The sequence below is a fragment of the Hyperolius riggenbachi genome, chromosome 7, assembly GCF_040937935.1.
Source record: "Hyperolius riggenbachi isolate aHypRig1 chromosome 7, aHypRig1.pri, whole genome shotgun sequence".
Classification (NCBI taxonomy): Eukaryota; Metazoa; Chordata; class Amphibia; order Anura; family Hyperoliidae; genus Hyperolius; species Hyperolius riggenbachi.
The window spans coordinates 138,470,379-138,492,928 of NC_090652.1; the positions used below are offsets into that span (position 1 = coordinate 138,470,379).

Below are 22,550 nucleotides of genomic sequence, written 5' to 3' on the forward strand. Positions count from 1 at the left end.
CACGTGTGCCCCTGCTAAACCGCCGCAATAGCGCCGCTAAACGGGGGTCCCTTGACCCCCAAACCCCCCACTGCGACACTTGGTCGCAGACTTGGTCGCTCCTGGAGGCAGGGCTAACGGCTGCAGCCCTGCCTCCAGTCGCGTCTGTCAGCGGCGCATCGCCGCCTCTCCCCTGCCCCTCTCAGTGAAGGAAGACTGAGAGGGGCGGGTAGAGGCGGAGATACGCGCTGACAGACGCGCGTGGGGCAGGGCTGCGGTGGTTAGCCCTGCCCCAACCAGGAAGCGCTCCCCCGCATTATGGAGAGGATTTGGGGGATCAGGGACCCCCGTTAAGCCGCGGGATAGCGGCGGTTTAGCAGGGGCACACATGCCCCTGCTAACTCTGAGGTCTGAAGCGAGATTTATTCTCGCTTCAGACTCTCTTTAAAGAGCAATTGTAGTGAAAATAACTTAATAAATACATTTACTTTACAATAATAATTTATTATTTAGTCAGTGTTTGCCCATTGTTATATCTTTCCTCTCCCTGATTTACGTTCTGGTATTTATCACAGGAGACATCTTTAGCCATGTAAGGTAAACTCTGCAAATTGTTTGTTTACTGAGTGTTCTAAAGCCAGAGAGACAGAAAAGAAAGAACTACTTACTTCAAATTCATGAAAATCCCCATCTAAGTGTACCCGAGGAAACATGTGACATTATGAGATAAACAAGTGTATGTACAGTGCAAAACATATTAATAACCAGGCTGTTTTATTTGCGTTATTTTGCTGCCTCAAAGAGTTAATTTATATGCATGGAAGTGACAGCTTCTGCCTTCTCGGTACCTTGTCGGGAATATAGTAAACATCACTGATAAACAGATTAGAGCCATAAAAGTTTTCCTGGCAGAAACTTCTACCACCTTTGGAATCACCTTAACCCTTAGATTTTATATAACCAAAAATGATGCTCTCTCCTTACAGAAGCATGAAGATAGGACCAGTTACATATTCCCATGCCAGGAGGATGGTATAAAATTACTCTGCAGGTATAACATCACAACATCACACAAGTTAGATAACCGTGCTCTAGTGGCTAATCTATAACGTAACGCAAATGTAGTTTTTGTTAAATAAAGATGTTTACTATCGTGATCTGTGTTTCACGGTCCGTCATTATTATTTGGTTGCTTTGACCTTCAACAAATAAACCACACTTTTACTTTAAATCTGACTATATATAACCTATGCATCTCTAACTGAAAACAAACGTTCCCGTAATGTATATTAAATATTGGATACAGTCCAATAACCGGTTTTACCTGTGCTGTAGGAATGCACCTATTACCAAATGGGTTGTGGCGGCAGCAAGTTGTCAAGAAAAATAAAACCTGCGTCTTGTGTGGTAATAAAGCCACAGGAGAAATATGTGACCAGATAAACAGATAGGCCTATGAGGCATTGTACAGCACAATAGTACGTCTTATCTGCAGAATAAACGGTTACCCAACCAGCTGTTGCTGCTTGTGGGGTGAAAAAGAGTGTTGTGGAACACTCATCTCTCCATGTTCCCAGCTATGGTCAAATCTGAAATGGAGTTAGTGTTCCCCAACCCTGTCCTCAAGGCCCACCAACAGTGCATGGTTTGTGGAAATCCACAGAGGTAGTTAATCAATTCTGCTGAGATGCTAATTACCCCACCTGTGCATGTTTGTGGTTTTCTGCAAAACATGTTCTGTTGGTGGGCCTTGAGGGCAGGGTTGGGGAACTCTGCCCTACAGAATAACTAAATATGTTGCAAGATTTCAGAGAGTGTAATTCCAGCATTGTGTTGTAGAGAGTGAAAGATATAATACAATAAAATACAATAACATTTGTAAAGCGCTGTTCTCCCAAAGGACTCAACACGCATAGATATGTCTCAGTTCAATACAAGGTTGCAGGTTGAACTGTGTTACAGAGGAACTAGTCAGGTGTTCATAAATGCCAGACTAAACAGGTGGCTTTTCAGTTTGGACCTGGTGCTCGTTTCTATGTTTTCCAGTCCATGCACTGTCTGCTGCCCTGCGATCGTGTTTCCATAAGCGCGCATGAAAGTGCACTATAACAAGCCCTTAAATGTGTCCAGGGATGGAGATGTCCTGATTGGATGTGGCAGGGAGCTCCAAAGTGTAGGTGCAGCATAAGAGAAGGCTCTGTCTCCAAAGATTTTGAGGCGGACTCTGGGGGTGACCAAGTTATTAGACCCTTGTGATCTAAGATGGGGGGGGGGTAAGTGTGATGGAGTTACAACAAGTCCTTGAGGTATCCAGGGCCCAGATTGTGCAAGTATTTGAATGTCAATAAGCCAATCTTAAACAGAATTCTCCATTTTATCGGTAACCAGTGGAGTGAGCGATGGGTTGGTGTTATGTGGCAATGGCGAGGTTGGCTAGGCCTTTGTTTGGAAGACCTGTATAGAGAGCATTGCAAATCAGGCGTGTGTACAGACTATCGTTCGCTTGATAAGAGTGAGTTTGAGCGATCCGCCCGGCGGACGATAGTCCGTACACACGCCCGATTTAGCGGGCGAACGACGGGACATTCAAACGACCCGTCGTTCGCGGAAATCCGACGTGTGTATGGGCCTTTAGGTGAAGTAAGGAATGTTTCACAAAAGCTGAAATCCCAGTAGTCCCAGGCTGCGCACAAAGTCTGAGTTGTTCAGGTCTAAGCTTCCTATCCTTAGTGGTGCTGGTTAAGACTGGAGCTGCTTTGCTGTCGAGCACTGACCTCCAATAACAAGGACTAACAGTTTTGGCAGCATTTAGTTTTAGCCAGTTAGCCTAACTTAGCCTAACTTGATTCAGATGAATGTAGTCAGCTACTGAGAGGAAGAGGTTATTGGGTGTACATATTCCCTACCCGTATACATTATTGCAGAAAACCAGGGAATGGAAAAAGTTTATTTCTCATTTCCTTAGACAATCATTCAATATTCAATCCGCTCACTTAATGGTGAACTGTTGGCGAGATTGCAAAAAAAAGCATCATTCGGCATGTTAAAGGGGAACTTCAGCCTAAACAAACATACTGTCATTAAGTTACATTAGTTATGTTAATTAGAATAGATAGGTAATATAATTTTTTACCCACCCTGTTTTAAAAGAACAGGCAAATGTTTGTGATTCATGGGGGCTGCCATCTTTGTCATGGGGGCAGCCATCTTTTTGGTTGAAAGCAGGTGACAAGGAGCAGGAAACACAGTTCCAAATGTCCTGTGTCCTGATTACCCCTCCCAGCTGCACACGCTAGGCTTTAAATGTCAAATTCAAAATGTAAAAAAAGAAAAATTTGCACCAAAACAGCAGAATGAGAGCAACAACATCAGAAATCCCATCATGCTTTGCACAGCATCAGGGGAAAAAAGCCCGGGCAGTTTTCTTCTATGCAGCTAAAAATGAGGCTTGGATAAGAGAAACAAAGTTCTGATGCTGTGAAACTGTTAAAGAAACACCAGGCCTTTTCAGTGCTGCTGAGTCGATTTTTAGTCCGGACGTTCACTTTAAGAAAAACAAACCTGGCTTCAGACCAAAAGGAATGGTAATTTTTCTGTAATACAAAAAAATACATTTATGAGATGTGCTATATTATTTCGTTTCAAGAATGTGAATTATGCTTTAAAGGGATACTGTAGGGGGGTCGGGGGAAAATGAGTTGAACTTACCCGGGGCTTCTAACGGTCCCCCGCAGACATCCTGTACCCGCGCAGCACTCACCGATGCTCCGACCCGCCTCCGGTTCACTTCTGGAATTTCAGACTTTAAAGTCTGAAAACCACTGCGCCTGCGTTGCCATGTCCTCAATCCTGCTGATAGCACCAGGAGCGTACTGACACAGACCATACTGGGCCTGCGCAGTATGCTCCTGGGGACATCAGCAGTGGCTGCGCGGGCACAGGATATCTGCGGGGGACCATCAAAAGCCCCGGGTAAGTTCAACTCATTTTCCCCCAACCCCCCTACAGTGTCTCTTTAAAGCAGATCATTTTATATATATATATATATATATATATATATATATATATATATATATATATATATATATATATCATACAAATCATAGGATACTATGGTCATGAAGTTAGCGCTTTGAGTCCACCAGGAGAAAAGCGCAATATAGTTTATATTTAACTTGTCTTAAAGCACTAAAGTAAGGTAATGCTGCTGTGTGCAAGAAGCTCACCGCAATTTTACCATTACTAGCGCAGGGGGAATACCGACTGTTAACCCATTAGCGACATGCATGTTACCGGGTTAAGGTGCACATTGCTATCCTAATGTGAAGGATAACACATGTTACCGCAGCAACATACGTGTTACCGTGGTAAACTGATGAGTTAATTCCTCCCCTCTGCGCTAGTAATAGTAAAATTGTTGTGTGTTCCCTACACTTGGCAACTTTACCTTAATTTTGTTGCATCAGGCCCTAAATCCCATCCTAACATTTGTTTAGGCCACGTTCACAGTGGTGCATTACGATGTGGCATAAGGTCCGCTTTCTAACGTGGTTTGCCGCATGGTAATGCACTACCTATGCAACATTTACAGTGCCGCGGTGTTTTATATTGGCGTGCAGCATCGTGCATTACCGCAAAACATGCGTATTACCATACTTTTAATTGATTTATGCTTCACTGTATTCAACGCAATGCGTGGGTAACATTAATTAGGCTACATTTCCTCTAGGTTGTGGCATCCATTTCCCAAACAGACATTGCACAATTGCATCAGAATCCAATAGTGATAGTTTCAGATTCGATATCTGAAAAAAAGGCTGCAGGAATTATCTCTCCCCCCCATGTAATTTCAATTGGCTGTAGTTTCACATCTGAATTTGTGTGTGAGGAAACTGATGGAATTTTCCTAAATGGAAACTTAGTCTAACTTGTATTTAATGATTAAACTGCACATACGTAACCGCTGCTGGATCTTTCTTTGCTAGTCCCAGATTCACACAAGTTCCAGAATGCTGGTAGCATGGAACATGCCGCCTCCTTCCAGGCACTGTGGAGGGCTTATGCTGTGCTGCATCATTAACTTCATACCAGGTGTGTGTGTGTGTGTGTGTGTGTGTGTGTGTGTGTGTGTGTGTATGTGTGTGTGTGTCTGTGTGTGTTGTGTGTGTGTGTGTGTGTGTGTGTGTGTGTGTGTGTGTGTGTGTGTGTGTGTGTGTGTGTGTGTCTGTGTGTGTGTGTGTGTGTGTGTGTGTGTGTCTGTGTGTGTGTGTCTGTGTGTGTGTGTGTCTGTGTGTGTGTGTGTGTCTGTGTCTGTGTGTGTGTGTGTGTGTGTGTGTGTGTGTGTGTGTGTGTGTGTCTGTGTGTGTGTGTGTGTGTGTGTGTGTGTGTGTCTGTGTCTGTGTGTGTCTGTGTCTGTGTCTGTGTGTGTGTCTCTGTGTGTGTGTGTCTGTGTGTGTGTGTGTGTGTGTGTTGTGCCTGTGTGTGTGTCTGTGTGTGTGTGTGTGTCTGTGTCTGTGTGTGTGTGTGTGTGTGTGTGTCTGTGTCTGTGTGTGTGTGTGTGTGTGTGTGTGTCTGTGTGTGTGTGTGTGTGTGTCTGTGTGTGTGTGTGTGTGTGTGTGTGTGTGTGTGTGTGTGTGTGTGTGTTCAATAGTGCTTATGTAAAAACAACAACAATACAAGAAAGGAATTTAATAGCAAAGCCCTATTCTTAGTTTAATGCTTGTGGATAGGGGCAGTAGACCAGATTTGGTACGGGCCTGGAATTTTGATTTACTGCAAGTTATAACACAATAGCTTGTGTTTTTGAAACTTACAGGACACCCAAGGCGAAAATAAACTAATGAAATAAACGATTGTATCTATCTTTCGTCTCCTAAAAACGACTTTCTTCTCCTAAAAATGTTTAAAATATTCCACAGGTTTTTTTTGTTCAAATCTACTTTTTAAGATTTAACTGTTTTATTGTTTTTGCTCAGTGACACATTCATTGAAGTAGGCCAGAGCTAAAATTTATGAACTCTTTTTATCTCTTTCCTGCTCTCAGAAGCAATTTCTGCTAGGTAAGTGTGTTATAGTTGGAATTTCTTATCAGTGAGGGTCACATTGTAGTCACCTCCTGTCTGAGTCAGGACTGAGTCAGCCACTTACAGGATCTTCTCAAAAAATTAGCATATTGTGATAAAGTTCATTATTTTCTGTAATGTACTGATAAACATTAGACTTTCATATATTTTAGATTTAAATACACACAACTGAAGTAGTCCAAGCCTTTTACTGTTTTAATATTGATGATTTTGGCATACAGCTCATGAAAACCCAAATTTCCTATCTCAAAAAATTAGCATATTTCATCCGACCAATAAAAGAAAAGTGTTTTTAACTACTTCCCGACCGCCGTATAGACAAATGGCGGCCGGGAAGTAGACGCCGCAAGGACCGCCGTATTGACAAAATGCGGCGGTCCTTGTTTGGGCATGGGCGGAGCGATCGCGTCATCCGTGACGCGATCCCCCGCCTCCGCCTGTCGCCGCTCACTCGCCGCAACATCCCGCCGGCCATACGGAAGCGCCGGCGGGATGTTAACCCGACGATCGCCGCATACAAAGTGTATAATACACTTTGTAATGTTTACAAAGTGTATTATACAGGCTGCCTCCTGCCCTGGTGGTCCCAGTGTCCGAGGGACCACCAGGGCAGGCTGCAGCCACCCTAGTCTGCACCAAGCACACTGATTTTCTCCCCCCCCCTGCCCCAGATCGCTCACAGCACCCATCAGACCCCCCCCCTGCCCACCCCCCAGACCCCTGTTTGCACCCAATCACCCCCCTAATCACCCATCAATCACTCCCTGTCACTATCTGTCAACGCTATTTTTTTTTTATACCCTCCCCCCTGCCCCCTGCTCCCTCCTGATCACCCCCCCACCCCTTAGATTCTCCCCAGACCCCCCCTCCCCAGACACCCCCCCCCCCCCATGTACTGTATGCATCTATCCCCCCTGATCACCTGTCGATCACCTGTCAATCACCTGTCAATCACCCATCAATCACCCCCTGTCACTGCCACCCATCAATCAGCCCCTAACCTGCCCCTTGCGGGCAATCTGATCACCCCCCCCCCACACCAATAGATCGCCCGCAGATCCGACATCAGATCACCTCCCAAATCCATTGTTTACATCTATTCTCTCCTCTAAACACCCACTAATTACCCATCAATCACCCATCAATCACCCCCTATCACCACCTGTCACTTTTACCTATCAGATCAGACCCTAATCTGCCCCTTGCGGGCACCCAATCACCCGCCCACACGCTCAGATTGCCCTCAGACCCCCCCCCTATCAATTCACCAGTGCATTCATTACATCTGTTCTTTCCTGTAATAACCCACTGATCACCTGTCAATCACCTGCCAATCACCTATCAAACATCAATCACCCCCTGTCACCCCCTGTCACTGCCACCCATCAATCAGCCCCTAACCTGCCCCTTGCGGGCAATCTGATCACCCACCCACACCATTAGATCGCCCGCAAACCCGCCGTCAGATTACCTCCCAAATGTATTGTTTACATCTGTTATCTTCTCTAAACACCCACTAATTACCCATCAATCACCCATCAATCACCCCCTATCACTGTTACCTATCAGATCAGACCCTAATCTGCCCCTTGCGGGCACCCAATCACCCGCCTACACGCTCAGATTACCCTCAGACCCCCCCCCTTATCAATTCGCCAGGGCATTATTTACATCTATCCTTCCCTGTAATAACCCACTTATCACCTGTCAATCACCTGCCAATCACCTATCACCCATCAATCACCCCCTGTCACTGCCACCCAACAATCAGCCCCTAACCTGCCCCTTGCGGGCAATCTGATTACCCACCCACACCAATAGATCGCCCGCAGATCCGACATCAGATCACCACCCAAGCGCAGCGTTTACATCTATTCTCTCCTCTAAACACCCACTAATTACCCATCAATCACCCATCAATCACCCCCTATCACCACCTGTCACTGTTACCCATCAGATCAGACCCTAATCTGCCCCTTGCGGGCACCCAATCACCCGCCTACACGCTCAGATTGCCCTCAGACCCCTCCTTATCAATTCGCCAGTGCAATATTTACATCTGTTCTCCCCTGTAATAACCCACTGATTACCTGTCAATCACCTGTCAATCACCTATCAATCACCCATCAATCACCCCCTGTCACTGCCACCCATCAATCACCCCCTGTCACTGCCACCCATCAATCACCCGCTGTCACTGCCACCCATTAATCAGCCCCTAACCTGCCCCTTGCGGGCAATCTGATCACCCACCCACACCAATAGATCGCCCGCAGATCCGACGTCCGATCACCTCCCAAGTGCAGTGTTTACATCTGTACTCTACCCTAAACACCCACTAATTACCCATCAATCACCCCCTGTCACTGCTACCTATCAGATTAGACCCCTATCTGCCCCTAGGGCACTCAATCACCCGCCCACACCCTCAGAATGCCCTCAGACCCCAGCCCTGATCACCTCGCCAGTGCATTGCTTGCATCTATTCCCCCCTCTAATCACACCTTGAGACACCCATCAATCACTTCCTGTCACCCCCTAGCACACCTACCCATCAGATCAGGCCCTAATTTGCCCCGTGTGGGCTCCTGATCACTCGGCCAAACCCTCAGATACCCCTCAGACCCCCTTCCGATCACCTCCCCAGTGCATTGATTGCATCTATTTTCCCCTCTAACCACCCCCTGAGACACCCATCAATCACCTCCTGTCACCCCCCTAGCACTCCTATCCATCAGATCAGGCCCAATACAACCTGTCATCTAAAAGGCCACCCTGCTTATGACCGGTTCCACAAAATTCGCCCCCTCATAGACCACCTGTCATCAAAATTTGCAGATGCTTATACCCCTGAACAGTCATTTTGAGACATTTGGTTTCCAGACTACTCACGGTTTTGGGCCCGTAAAATGCCAGGGCGGTATAGGAACCCCACAAGTGTCCCCATTTTAGAAAAAAAGACACCCCAAGGTATTCTGTTAGGTGTATGACGAGTTCATAGAAGATTTTATTTTTTGTCAAAAGTTAGCGGAAATTGATTTTTATTGGTTTTTTTCCACAAAGTGTCACTTTCCGCTAACTTTTGACAAAAAATAAAACCTTCTATGAACTCGTCATACACCTAACAGAATACCTTGGGGTGTCTTCTTTCTAAAATGGGGTCACTTGTGGGGTTCCTATACTGCCCTGGCATTTTAGGGGCCCTAAACCGCGAGGAGTAGTCTAGAAAACAAATGCCTCAAAATGACCTGTGAATAGGACGTTGGGCCCCTTAGCGCACCTAGGCTGCAAAAAAGTGTCACACATGTGGTATCGCCGTACTCAGGAGAAGTAGTATAATGTGTTTTGGGGTGTATTTTTACACATACCCATGCTGGGTGGGAGAAATCTCTCTGTAAATGGACAATTGTGTGTAAAAAAAATCAAAAGATTGTCATTTACAGAGATATTTCTTCCACCCAGCATGGGTATGTGTAAAAATACACCCCAAAACACATTATACTACTTCTCCTGAGTACGGCGGTACCACATGTGTGGCACTTTTTTACACCCTAAGTGCGCTAAGGGGCCCAAAGTCCAATGAGTACCTTTAGGATTTCACAGGTCATTTTGCGACATTTGCTTTCAAGACTACTCCTCACGGTTTTTGGGCCCCTAAAATGCCAGGGCAGTATAGGAACCCCACAAATGACCCCATTTTAGAAAGAAGACACCCCAAGGTATTCTGTTAGGACTATGGTGAGTTCATAGAAGATTTTATTTTTTGTCACAAGTTAGCGGAAAATGACACTTTGTGAAAAAAAACAATACAAATCAATTTCCGCTAACTTGTGACAAAAAATAAAATCTTCTATGAACTCACCATACTCCTAACGGAATACCTTGGGGTGTCTTCTTTCTAAAATGGGGTCATTTGTGGGGTTCCTATACTGCCCTGGCATTTTAGGGGCCCTAAACCGTGAGGAGTCGTCTTGAAAGCAAATGTCGCAAAATGACCTGTGAGATCCTAAAGGTACTCATTGGACTTTGGGCCCCTTAGCGCGGTTAGGGTGCAAAAAAGTGCCACACATGTGGTATCGCCGTACTCAGAAGAAATAGTATAATGTGTTTTGGGGTGTATTTTTACACATACCCATGCTGAGTGGGAGAAATCTCTCTGTAAATGGACAATTGTGTGTAAAAAAAATTAACAAATTGTCATTTACAGAGATATTTCTCCCACCCAGCATGGGTATGTGTAAAAATACACCCCCAAAACACATTATACTACTTCTCCTGAGTACGGCAATACCACATGTGTGGCACTTTTTTGCAGCCTAACTGCGCTAAGGGGTCCAAAGTCCAATGAGCACCTTTAGGCTTTACAGGGGTGCTTACAATTTAGCACCCCCCAAAATGTCAGGACAGTAAACACACCCCACAAATGACCCCATTTTGGAAAGTAGACACTTCAAGGTATTCAGAGAGGGGCATGGTGAGTCCGTGGCAGATTTCATTTTTTTTTGTCGCAAGATAGAATAAATGGAAACTTTTTTTTTGTTGTTGTCACAAAGTGTCATTTTCCGCTTACTTGTGACAAAAAATAATATCTTCTATGAACTCACTATGCCTCTCAGTGAATACTTTGGGATGTCTTCTTTCCAAAATGGGTTCATTTGGGGGGTATTTATACTATCCTGGAATTCTAGCCCCTCATGAAACATGACAGGGGGGTCAGAAAAGTCATAGATGCTTAAAAATGGGAAAATTCACTTTTTGCACCATAGTTTGTAAACGCTATAACTTTTACCCAAACCAATAAATATACACTGAATGGGTTTTTTTTTATCCAAAACATGTTTGTCCACATTTTTCGCGCTGCATGTATACATAAATTTTACTTTATTTGAAAAATGTCAGCACAGAAAGTTAAAAAAATCATTTTTTTGCCAAAATTCATGTCTTTTTTGATGAATATAATAAAAAGTAAAAATCGCAGGAGCAATCAAATAGCACCAAAAGAAAGCTTTATTAGTGACAAGAAAAGGAGCCAAAATTCATTTAGGTGGTAGGTTGTATGAGCGAGCAATAAACCGTGAAAGCTGCAGTGGTCTGAATGGAAAAAAAGTGGCCGGTCCTTAAGGGGTAGAAAGCCCTAGGTCCTCAAGTGGTTAAAACAAAAAAAGTCAACCTTCAAATAATTATGTTCAGTTATGCACTCAATACTTGGTCGGGAATCCTTTTGCAGAAATGACTACTTCAATGCGGCGTGGCATGGAGGCAATCAGCTTGTGGCACTGCTCAGGTGTTATGGAGGCCCAGGATGCTTCAATAGCGGCCTTAAGCTCATCCAGAGTGTTGGGTCTTGCGTCTCTCAACTTTCTCTTCACAAAATCCAACAGATTCTCTATAGGGTTCAGGTCAGGAAAGTTGGCAGGCCAATTGAGCACAGTAATGCCATGGTCAGTAAACCATTTACCAGTGGTTTTGGCACTGTGAGCAGGTGCCAGGTCGTGCTGAAAAATGAAATCTTCATCTCCATAAAGCTTTTCAGCAGATGGAAGCATGAACCCACTTTTGAACCAGAAACAGCGGCAGAAGCACCTGACCTGGGCTACAGAGAAGCAGCACTGTACTGGTGCTCAGTGGTCCAAAGTACTTTTTTCTGATGAAAGCAACTTTTACATGTCATTCGGAAATCAAGGTACCAGAGCCTGGAGGAAGACTTCGGAGAGGGAAATGCCAAAATGCCTGAAGTCCAGTGTCAAGTACCCACAGTCAGTGATGGTCTGGGGTGCCATGTCAGCTGCTGGTGTTGGTCCATTGTGTTTTATCAAGGGCAGGGTCAATGCAGCTAGCTATCAGGAGATTTTGGAGCACTACATGCTTCCATCTGCTGAAAAGCTTTATGGAGATGAAGATTTCATTTTTCAGCATGACCTGGCACCTGCTCCCAGTGCCAAAACCACTGGTAAATGGTTTATTATTACTGTGCTCAATAGGCCTGCCAACTCTCCTGACCTGAACCCCATAGATAATCTGTGGGATATTGTGAAGAGAAAGTTGAGAGACGCAAGACCCAACACTGTGGATGAGCTTAAGGCCGCTATTGAAGCATCCTGGGCCTCCATACCACCTGAGCAGTGCCACAGGCTGATTGCCTCCATGCCACGCCGCATTGAAGCAGTCATTTCTGCAAAAGGATTCCCGACCAAGTATTGAGTGCATAACGAAACATAATTATTTGAAGGTTGACTTTTTTTGTTTTAGAAACACTTTTCTTTTATTGGTCGGATGAAATATGCTAATTTTTTGAGATAGGAAATTTGGGTTTTCATGAGCTGTATGCCAAAATCATCAATATTAAACCAATAAAAGACTTGAACTACTTCAGTTGTGTGTATTTGAATCTAAAATATATGAAAGTCTAATGTTTATCAGTACATAACAGAAAATAATGAACTTTATCACAATATGCTAATTTTTTGAGAAGATCCTGTACATCCCTGATATTTAACTCTTCCACAATTCACATAACCTGATTAATATTTAGAAAACACAAGAATAATTCCTATCTGGAGTGTGTACATTATAAAATATAACTTTTATTAATATAATTAAAATAAATTCATATGCCTAATTGACCTAACTGAGGTAGGTTACAAAATCAATGATCAGATATTAATCATTTGTAAACATACATCTGATCAACCTATTCCTCACTAAGATTGCTAAAGTGCTATAAAGAAACCCCCCACCACCAATCCGACATGTTTCAGCTCCCCATTTGGAGCCGTCGTCAGGGAATAAAGTGCTAAGTGCTAGGGTGCAAGGTGCATATCTTATAAATTAACAATCATGACATATAGAAAACAATAAATGAGAGCTGTGCTCTCTAGCTCAGTCAGGCAATGCACAGCTCTCATTTATTGCTGAAACATGGCGGATTGGTGGTGGGGGGTTTCTTTATAGCACTTTAGCAATCTTAGTGAGGAATAGGTTGATCAGATGTATGTTTACAAATGATTAATATCTGATTATTGATTTTGTAGGCATATGAATTTATTTTAATTATATTAATAAAAGTTATATTTTATAATGTACACACTCCAGATAGGAATTATTCTTGTGTTTTTTATTTAACTCTTTCAGGCAGAGAAATAAAAAAGGAACACAGCATAGATATTTGTGTGCTTGGCACTGTATATACCCATGTCGTCACATGTCACCTTGAGTATCCTTTAAAGTGTACCTGAACTGACTTGTAACAAGGGGCCTGATGCATCAAAGTCAATTTGCCCAGGTATTCTTTACTTTGCCTTGGCATTCTATACCATACCTAAAGGGGAACCAGACAAAGTTATATAATAAGAAAAAGTGAACTGTTTATTAATTTAATAATTGATTGTAATAGTACTGTTTATGCTGCATTGAATGCTTATTCCCTGCTCAAGCATTAAAAATGTTTTCCCTGGCAAAACATTAAAATCAGGTTTCTTAAAAAATACATGTTCCCAGAAGTGGCCCTGATAAACCTAGCAAAGTTGGTGACAAGCGTATGTAGGGGGGGGAAGTTGCAATAAGCCCCCAAAAGTCAGCAAAAGCCAAAAGTCAAACCAAAACCTGGAAGTCAGCCCGGAACAGAATTCCACCCCCAATTTCTATGATTCTGCACATCTCCAAAGGTTAAATGCTTAGTGCCTGTTTCCACTAAGTACGAAATCGCAATGCGATTATTCACATTGTAACCAATGCATGTCAATGAAGTCATTTCCACTGAATGTGAATTTTCAAATGTGCGATGCAGAAAAAAATATGGACTGCAGGCTGAAGATTTCTGCACCACGCGTCTGTTTCCCATGTAATGATTTCTAGACGCATAAGACAATTCACAATTAAAATTCACATTAAGAATGAGAAAATTTGCATACGGAAAAACGTGTGCGAAATGTAATAGCCCAGAGGAAATGGGCCCTTAAAGATTATCTGTGAGGGAAAAAAACCCTCTGGGGGATACTTACTTTGGGAGTGGGAAGCCTCTGGATCCTAATGAGGCTTCCCCCATCCTCCTAAGACTCAGGGATCCAGCGCTGGAAGACCCCAAACCACAGCCCACATGGATGTGGGCTTCAGGACTGGGCTGAGGCAGAGGCGAGAGAGACTCCAGCCTCAGGGATCAGTGTAGAAGGGGCGCACAACTCACTCAGCTATCATTCCCCTATTGTGTTTGAAGCAGAGAGAAATAAGAAAAGGGGATACATGGCAGTGACTGCAAGCCAGATAACTAGAGATTAAGGTGTTGGGGGGGGGGGGGGGTTAGGGGCCGGGGAGTGTGTGACGGCCGGGGAGGGAGGGATGGAGGGGCGCATTTTGGTGTCTCAGCCTTGGGTGCTGGAGGACCTTGTCCCAGTTCTGGTGGGCTGTAGCAATATTTACCCTCCCCAGCTTCAGCACAAGCGCAGTAGCGGCTTTCCAATCGGGCCCAGGCGGAAATAGCTGAGCCGGATCGGGTCTGCTCCGCTGGGCAGGCGGGAGTCTAAATATTTGCTTCCCCGGTGTTCGGGGGCTTCTAGCGCTGGATCGCCGAGGCTTAGAAGAACGGGGGAAGCCTCATTAGGATCCAGAGGCTCCCTCCTCCCAAGGTTAGTATGCCCCAGAGGGTTTCTTTCTTACAAATTTTCTTCATTCATTCTCACATACAGTAATAAATTACATTATCGCAAACACATTTGTAAAATTTAAAGTACATGTGTAAGCTTTCATATAAGATGTACATTTGTCCGAGCAAAATTAACCACAAATTACTTTTCTCCTATATTGCTGCCACATACAGTAAGTAGTACAAATCTGACAGCTCTCTAACAGGTTTTGGACTAATCTATCTCCTCATGGGGGACTCCATTAGAAATACCTTTATTTTCAAATGTACCCCCTGGACAGCACAGACCTAGTCCTGCCATCAGAATAGTGAGCATGATAGACCACTATTGAACAATAGCCAACAAATATATAATATCACCATGATAAGTGCCCTCATGGATGAAAATATAACAATATAACATGATTCTATAGAGAAAAGACATCCATCTTGTAAATAATCAACTTTGAATACCACCATCACTTGCAATTATAACAAATCTTTATTGAGAAAACCAAAACAATAAAAGCAGTTAAAAAAGCTGTGAAGGCTGACAAAGAAAAAGTAAGGCGGGCAATAATCACAATAATGTACACTTCATAGGTACATGCTATGATAAGCAAAACACCGCATACCCCCTATATATCCAATTAGCCAGAGCCATAAACGTATAGATTTGCAGCAGATTCGACCATCAGATAGATTCCTGTCAGATGCCTGTCAAGTTGAATCTAACAGGAATCTGATGTGTGCCACACACTAGGAACAGATTTCCCATAGATTTCAGATTGAAATCTATTGAAAATCGATCAAAATGCATTATTGCACCATTCGATCAAATGCAACTCTACGGGCCAACTCTGCCAGCAGCCGATCGACCTAGATTTTCCATCCGGAAGCAAATTGATCGAAATTGACCGGAAATTGATCGATCGGCTGATCGATCATGCTTCCTGCTGCATCGATTTCTAGCCGATTCGATCAGAGCGGTCGTATCAGCTGTCGATCGTTAGTTGAAATCGACTAGTGTATGGGCCCCAATTACATATGAGCTGACAAGCCTCTGATTGTGTTAACAAATCCTTAAAGCGGACCTGAACTCAGAACTTCCTCTCTGCTCTAAAAGATACACAACAGCATAACAACCTTTAAAGAGAAACATTTTTTTTATACAGCTGATACAAATCCTGCAATACATCTGCAGTATTTCTACTTCCTACTTTCATGGAAGCAGACATATTGTTTACATCATTTGTATATAAATTAGCAGTTCTGCCATGGCAGAGAAGATTCCTCAGCTGACATGGCTTAGAGATCAAATTGCATTGGTGATTAGTGACAGATGAGGGGGGATTAAACAGGCTTAACTCTCCAAATTCATACAGGATTTCTCTCTGTTTTCCTTCTGTCCAGTGCAAGAGTTCAGGTCCACTTCAATCTAGCATTCACGCTACTGAAATAAAGTGCACAGATCAGATAAAGTAGTTACCTGGATCCTCCAAACAGCCGCACAGCCGCTCTAACGCACTCCGTCACACGTACCGCGGCAACACTGCTTCTCCAGGTATTCTGCTTATCCAGAACATTTTAAACATGTATTTTAAATTTTACTTTTTTTGTGATAGTGGTCCTTTAGGGTAAACAACAACAACAACAAATAACATTTGTAAAGCGCTTTTCTCCTGTGGGACTCAAAGTATGTATTTTGCTCGCCACTCACGCCAGCAATAAAAAATTACCAAACTATTCAGTGCAGTCTTGGAGCAGAAGTTATTGTTAGTAAACAGTTTCACTTCTCTTTGGCAGCATTCTTTGGTTCTGTGCAAGTTTCTGTTTTCAACCTCTTGTAGTAATAAAGAAAACATGCACAATCTCTTTATCCTAGATTTAGATATGAATGAATGTCTTCTAACACAAGCTCAAAAATATCATATCATTAATAGCATGAAGAATACATTAAGTGTAATAAAGTAGGCCTGCATTTACTTCACCACCTCAGTACCGACATTCTAAACTCCTTTCTTACCAGAACAGTTTGCTCAATCCAAACAAATCTGTATGATTTTTTTTTTTGTCCGAGACAAATTGGGCTTTCTTGTGGTACCAAATAATTCTATAGATTGTAGGATGTTTCCTGTGTTTTTAATACAAAATATGCTTAAAATATATATACAATGTATATACAATATACATATACTGTATATATATATGTATATATGTGGATTTTTTTTAAACTAAATTATAGAGATGTCAAAAACATTTACTGTATTTTTTGGACTATAAGACTAACTTTTTCTCCCCTAAAAGTGGGTGAAAAAAGTCACTGCGTCTTATAGTCCAAGTGCAGGGAGTTCCTGACTTGTGAACGCCTGCCAATATAAACCTCCAACCTGCTGCAATGTGGGGGACTCCCTGTACTGTGCCCATGCAGAGGAGGACACAGGGGGACAAACGGAGGACACAGAGGTACACAAAAGGGCATAGAGGAAGACACAAGGTAGAAACAAAGGGGCATAGAGGAGGACACAAGGAGGACAGAGGCGGACACAGGAGGACACAAGGGGGACAGTGGAGGACACAGGGAGACACAAGAGGTACAAGGGGCATGAGGTACAATGGGGGCATAATCCACAAGATGCCCCTTCACCATGGATGCACCAGGTTTAGTATATATCTTTTCCCCTGGTTTTTGTCCTCTAAATCTAGGTGCATCTTATGGTCAGGAGCATCTTATAGTCCGAAAAATATGTTAATTTTTTTTGTTAAGTGCATTGCAGGGACCATGAAATGACCTAAAACACAACTGGCAGTGCTACATTTTTGAACTGTTAAAACTTCTACTGAAGTTCTGACATACTAAAAGTAAAAATCCTGCATAAAGACCCCATAAGATATTTAACAAATGGTTTATGGAATATTTTGGTTGCATGGATTTTTAATGGAGTTTGATGAAACATGACAAAAAAGATTTTTTTCCCCTCAGCTTGATCAGTTCTTCAGTCATTTCTCAGACTTGGGGGGTTGATTCACAATATTGTGCTCACACGTCAATTTTACCGACACTTATGCACGCCACATAACATGCGCTGCACACATAGCACAGCTCAGGTTATGTACACAACTCATGGGTTGTTATTGGTATTTTATACTTTACACAAATAGTGCATGTAAAGTTACTTGTGTAAGGCCCTGTGAAATTGATGTGAGCATGTCTGTTTTACCAGCACTTCATGAATTAAACCCAAGGTGTGGAGTATTGTAGAAAATGACTCCTCAAAAATGATTCTGTTTCTTTTAAATAAAGCAATATTTAAATAAAGCAATATATAAACCCATATTTGTGGGTAGTTTGTTTGTATGAAACAGCAGGGACTGCAGAGGAAGTATGTTACCTATGGGGTCTGGCCAGTCCATGGTGGCCACTAATGATCCAATCTTTTTTGTCCAGTCTTACCAAATCTATGTAGTAAAAGGGTAAACTGAGTGCACGTATTGAATGGATACTTTAGGCAGTCCCTTATAGTACATAGAAATGGTACAATGGGACAAAAAAGATTGGATCATTAGTGGGCACCAATGCAGCTGCTCAATTTCCTTTGCCTCGGTTCTGGTTTTCTGCATATTGCATGATGAATGACTTGAAACAGTATGATGAATGACAGTGTTTGGTAAAAGGAGGAGAGATGCTTGAGTAGGTAAGACAATAACCTCTCTTCTGCCCTACTCTGCATTAAGGGGATCACATGGTTAACAAAATAGTTGTGGGGAGGGAAGGTTGTGGGGGAAGGTAAGGGGGAGACTGAGGTCCACATATTATGTTGAGGAATGAATGTTGGCTGCCCGTGTTGGGGGAATGGGATGAATACACTGTATCATTTAATGGGGGAACATTATATTATTGCCTTTAAAAAATGACATTTCGGATTTGGCCCCCAAACCACAGTATTTTTCCACTATTACAGCTTTCTCAAAGCTGATTACTGTTGCCTGTGTTAACCTGACATGTATACCTGACATTTTGTGTATATTTTATGTGTGTATCGACAACATGTCATTTGGTTTTATATTGGTTTAGTAAGGAACGTTTATATTGTTTGGTTTTAGACACTGTTCTCTTAATCTGAATAAGTGGACCGGGTTCCGTGAAATGCGTTATCCTACTTGTGTCTGAGTTCTAATGAATATTTTTACCTCAAACAGCTTAGTCCATTTTTAGAGGTAGAGGTAGGGTTTTTATGCCAATAATTTTGGATCACCTCCTCCTCCTCCTGTTATAGCAACTTACAGCCCCCAGCTCATGCGGGTTGTTTTTGTTTTAGTTCTTTGAACTACAGCAATATCAATTTTCTTGGAGTGCGACCTTGCTGACCCACAACTGGCCAACCCGAGTGAGGACGGGACTTCGTCACATGCCTTCATACTGTGGTTGCTGATCTCGCAACCCTCATTTGTGACTTTTATTCTACTGCTCTTATTCTTCTCTCTTTCCTTTGCCTGTCTCCTAGGAAGGTCTTAGGATCCCTGAAGAGCACAACAATGCAATTAACCTGACATGAGTGCTGCCATCTTGCTTTTTCTCTGTGCAGTAATCCTGTATTGTAATCTGCAATGTTGTCTAGTGACAGAGAAATTAATTCTTAACACTTCAGTGTTTGCAGAAGTGAAGTGACATGAAGCATGAGGAGATAAAATCTATCTATCTATCTATCTATCTATCTATCTATTACTACCCTACATAGAACATTCTTGTTTTCGCTTTTTTCTTATTTGTGAACTAAGTGATAATAATTTAGTGCTACTAATCCCAGTCTCTTTGCTGCTGGATGATATTCTTGAAAAAAGGATGGGACATTATAAATAGAAAGTTGCTGTATAAGAGGCAAAAAAAGTTTTAGAAACAGGTTAGCAATCAAAAGTGAATCAAGCAATGTATTGCTTTCACTCAAAGTTTTTTAAAGAAGCAAAGACCGCAACTGGGTTTGTGCACAGCACATTCATACCATTTAAGGATCAACATTTCAGTATTTAATGAACTTTGTTTAATAACAATAGGCTACGAGATTCCTCCCTAGTTACATGTAAATCAATACTGACTTATTTATGTGTGCAGAAGTACAATTTACCTCCCTCTACCTCGCCTGGCCAGCGTGACCCGATCAATTTGATGGGCACACATTTTCTTATACTTATTTGCCAGCAACAGTCAAATGTGTAGCATAAAAGTGACTAATTGTGTACTGTGTTCACTCTATATAAGAAACTCTACTATGTACAGTATTGTTGGCATGTAATTGCCCGTTTAGCATAATCATTATGAACAGGATAAACCCAACAACACTTTGTGCATAAAAAAAAACAAAAAAGGAGACACATAATTTATCATACTAAGCACTGGATTTGTATTACTTTCTCTAACATTTAAATTGCAGATCATAATAGACTACAGTGGGCAGAGGAGGGACAAGGTCCTCCAGCACCCAAGGCTGAGACACCAAAGTGCGCCCCTCCATCCCTCCCACCCCAGCCGTCACACACTGATTGCTATTAGACTAATAGGTGCCCCAGGGCCCCCAACCTCCACAACACCTTAATCTCTAGTTATCTGGCTTGCAGTCACTGCTATGTATCCCCTTTTCTTATTTCTTTCTGCTTCAAACACAATTAGGAATGATAGCTGAATGAATTGTGCGCCCCCTCCTACACTGCGCCCCGAGGCTGGAGCCTCTCTCACCTCTGCCTCGGCCCGGCCCTGACAGTGGGTGATTGAAGTGGCTTCTGTTGTTGAAACAACATCCTGCTTTTGATTGCTGCTTTCACAGACCACACACAAAATTGAGAAGCAGCACTTTTATTTTAGATTTATGTTCCCTATGTTTTGGGAGTTTTGTTCCCCACAGTAGAGTTGTGACTATTGGCTGCTTAAAAAGGAAGTTCATTATGGAGAAATCGTCTTGCTCTGCTGTCCCTCTCTATAAAATATTAACTTGACTAAGCTCAGATAAATATTTACTGTTTCTGAACAGGTATGAATTCATTCAAGGAGATCTTGCCTTTTGTAAGGCATGCTGTTCTGGGCAACATGAACTCCAACTACAATTACCATCTCAGATGCTTGTTTGACATGGGAGTAATATCCTTGGAGTATTATCAAAGCTTGCTTGGTGAAAATGACACTGAAGACCTGTGTAGGAAAATTGCTTTATCCATTGTGGGAAAGCCTGAAGCATTCCACATGCTTATCTCATCTCACTGTGAAAAGCCAGATGAAGAAACATGTAAGTTCATCATCAAGTATATCACATGATATTGTATATGTACCTGGTGGCCAACACATTTTTATTGTGTATGTTTTTCTGAGTTCTCTCTGCATGGTCTTTTTCCCTCATGCAAGTCCACCACTCACCACATTTATGCAAAGTAGTAAACAGTTGTCTGCGAATGGTCTGCTGTTGTTAGTCTTGAAAGACACCTGAAACATGCAAAGTGCAGTAAGGGCTAGTTCACACTTGCTTTAAAAACGTATCCGTAGCTACGTTTTTGTCCCTGACAAAAAACTGAGCCACGGATACCAATGTTAAAAACAGGAACAGTACACACTCAAGTTAAAAACGTATCCGCGTGCGATCCGCGGAATACGTTTTTAAACCCGGAACGCAGAGTCCGGACTTGCAGCATTTTTCACGGACCCGTATACACATACGGGTAGAGAAAATCAATGGAGAAACGGGCCTCCCTCTTCACTGACATTTTGGGACACTGGAAACGGATCAGTTTCCAGTGTCCCTTGGTGAAGGATGGGGCCGCCATGCTGGAGGGGGTAGCAGCCAGGACGGGGGTCTGCGGGGAAAGCGGCAGCCAGGGGGGTCACACCCCCCCTTGCTCACCTGGGTGCCCCCCGCTCCCCCTCGCACATAATGTAATAAATTGTACCTAAGGAGGTTCGGCGAGCCGGGCACTTCCGCCCACACCGCTCGAGTCACTTCCTGCGATGCCGCCCACTGAAATACAGAGGGCGGCATTGCAGGAAGTGACGGCGAGCGGTGTGGGCGGAAGTGCCTGGCTCGCCGAACCTCCTTAGGTACAATTTATTACATTATGTGCGAGGGGGAGCGGGGACGGAGGGCACCCAGGTGAGCAAGGGGGGGTGTGACCCCCCTGGCAGCCGCTTTGCCCGTAGCCCCCTATTGTGGCTACTACCCCCTCTAGCAAAAAAACCCCAAAAAAACACGCAAACGGTTCCAGAACGTGTGCTGCAAAAAAAGGCAGCACGGATCCGTTTGCGTTCCGGTTTTTGACAATTGGAGCCCGGACCGCGGATGCGTCCCGCACCCGGAGCTAGTGTGGCCCTAGCCTAACTGTGAAATAACTGGAACTGCATAATCACTAAACCACACACATGTCCATCAACCACATTACAAGCACATTCACAAGCTATTTCTATGTAAGCTTATTGTGGCAGTCTAGCCAAAGAACTGCTTGTCAGTCTCTGCTTATTGCATTTCATCAGCCAGCATAGTTGATTATAGGACAAATGAACTGAGAGGTACAGGGTCGGCCGAGGCAGAGGCGAGAGAGGCTCCAGCCTCAGGGAGCAGTGTAGGAGGGGACATACAACTCACTCAGCTAACATTCCCCTATTGTGCTAAAAGCAGAGAGAAATAAGAAAAATTGATACATGGCAGTGACTGCAAGCCAAATAACAAGAGATTAGGTGTTTGGGGGGGGGGGGGGTTGGGGGCCCTGAGGCACCTCCTATTTTAATAGCAATCAGTGTGTGACGGCTGGGTGGGAGGGATAGAGGGGCACACTTTGGTGTTTTATGCTGGGTACACACGATGAGATTTCCCGTTCGATTCCCGGATCAATTCGAT

At 43.3% G+C, this 22,550-nt stretch overlaps 1 protein-coding gene across 3 annotated transcripts in view; it reads left to right on the forward strand.

Annotated features, from left to right (window-relative positions):
- The window catches only part of CIITA (class II major histocompatibility complex transactivator), a 242,012-nt gene that overhangs the window by 104,512 nt on the left and 114,950 nt on the right, over positions 1-22,550 (forward strand). For all 3 annotated transcript variants that reach the window (XM_068244686.1, XM_068244683.1, XM_068244685.1), the window contains exon 2: positions 20,703-20,954. In XM_068244686.1, the coding sequence (XP_068100787.1) occupies positions 20,705-20,954 (250 nt within the window). In that variant the 5' untranslated portion in view covers positions 20,703-20,704. The remainder of the gene's footprint in view (positions 1-20,702; positions 20,955-22,550) is intronic.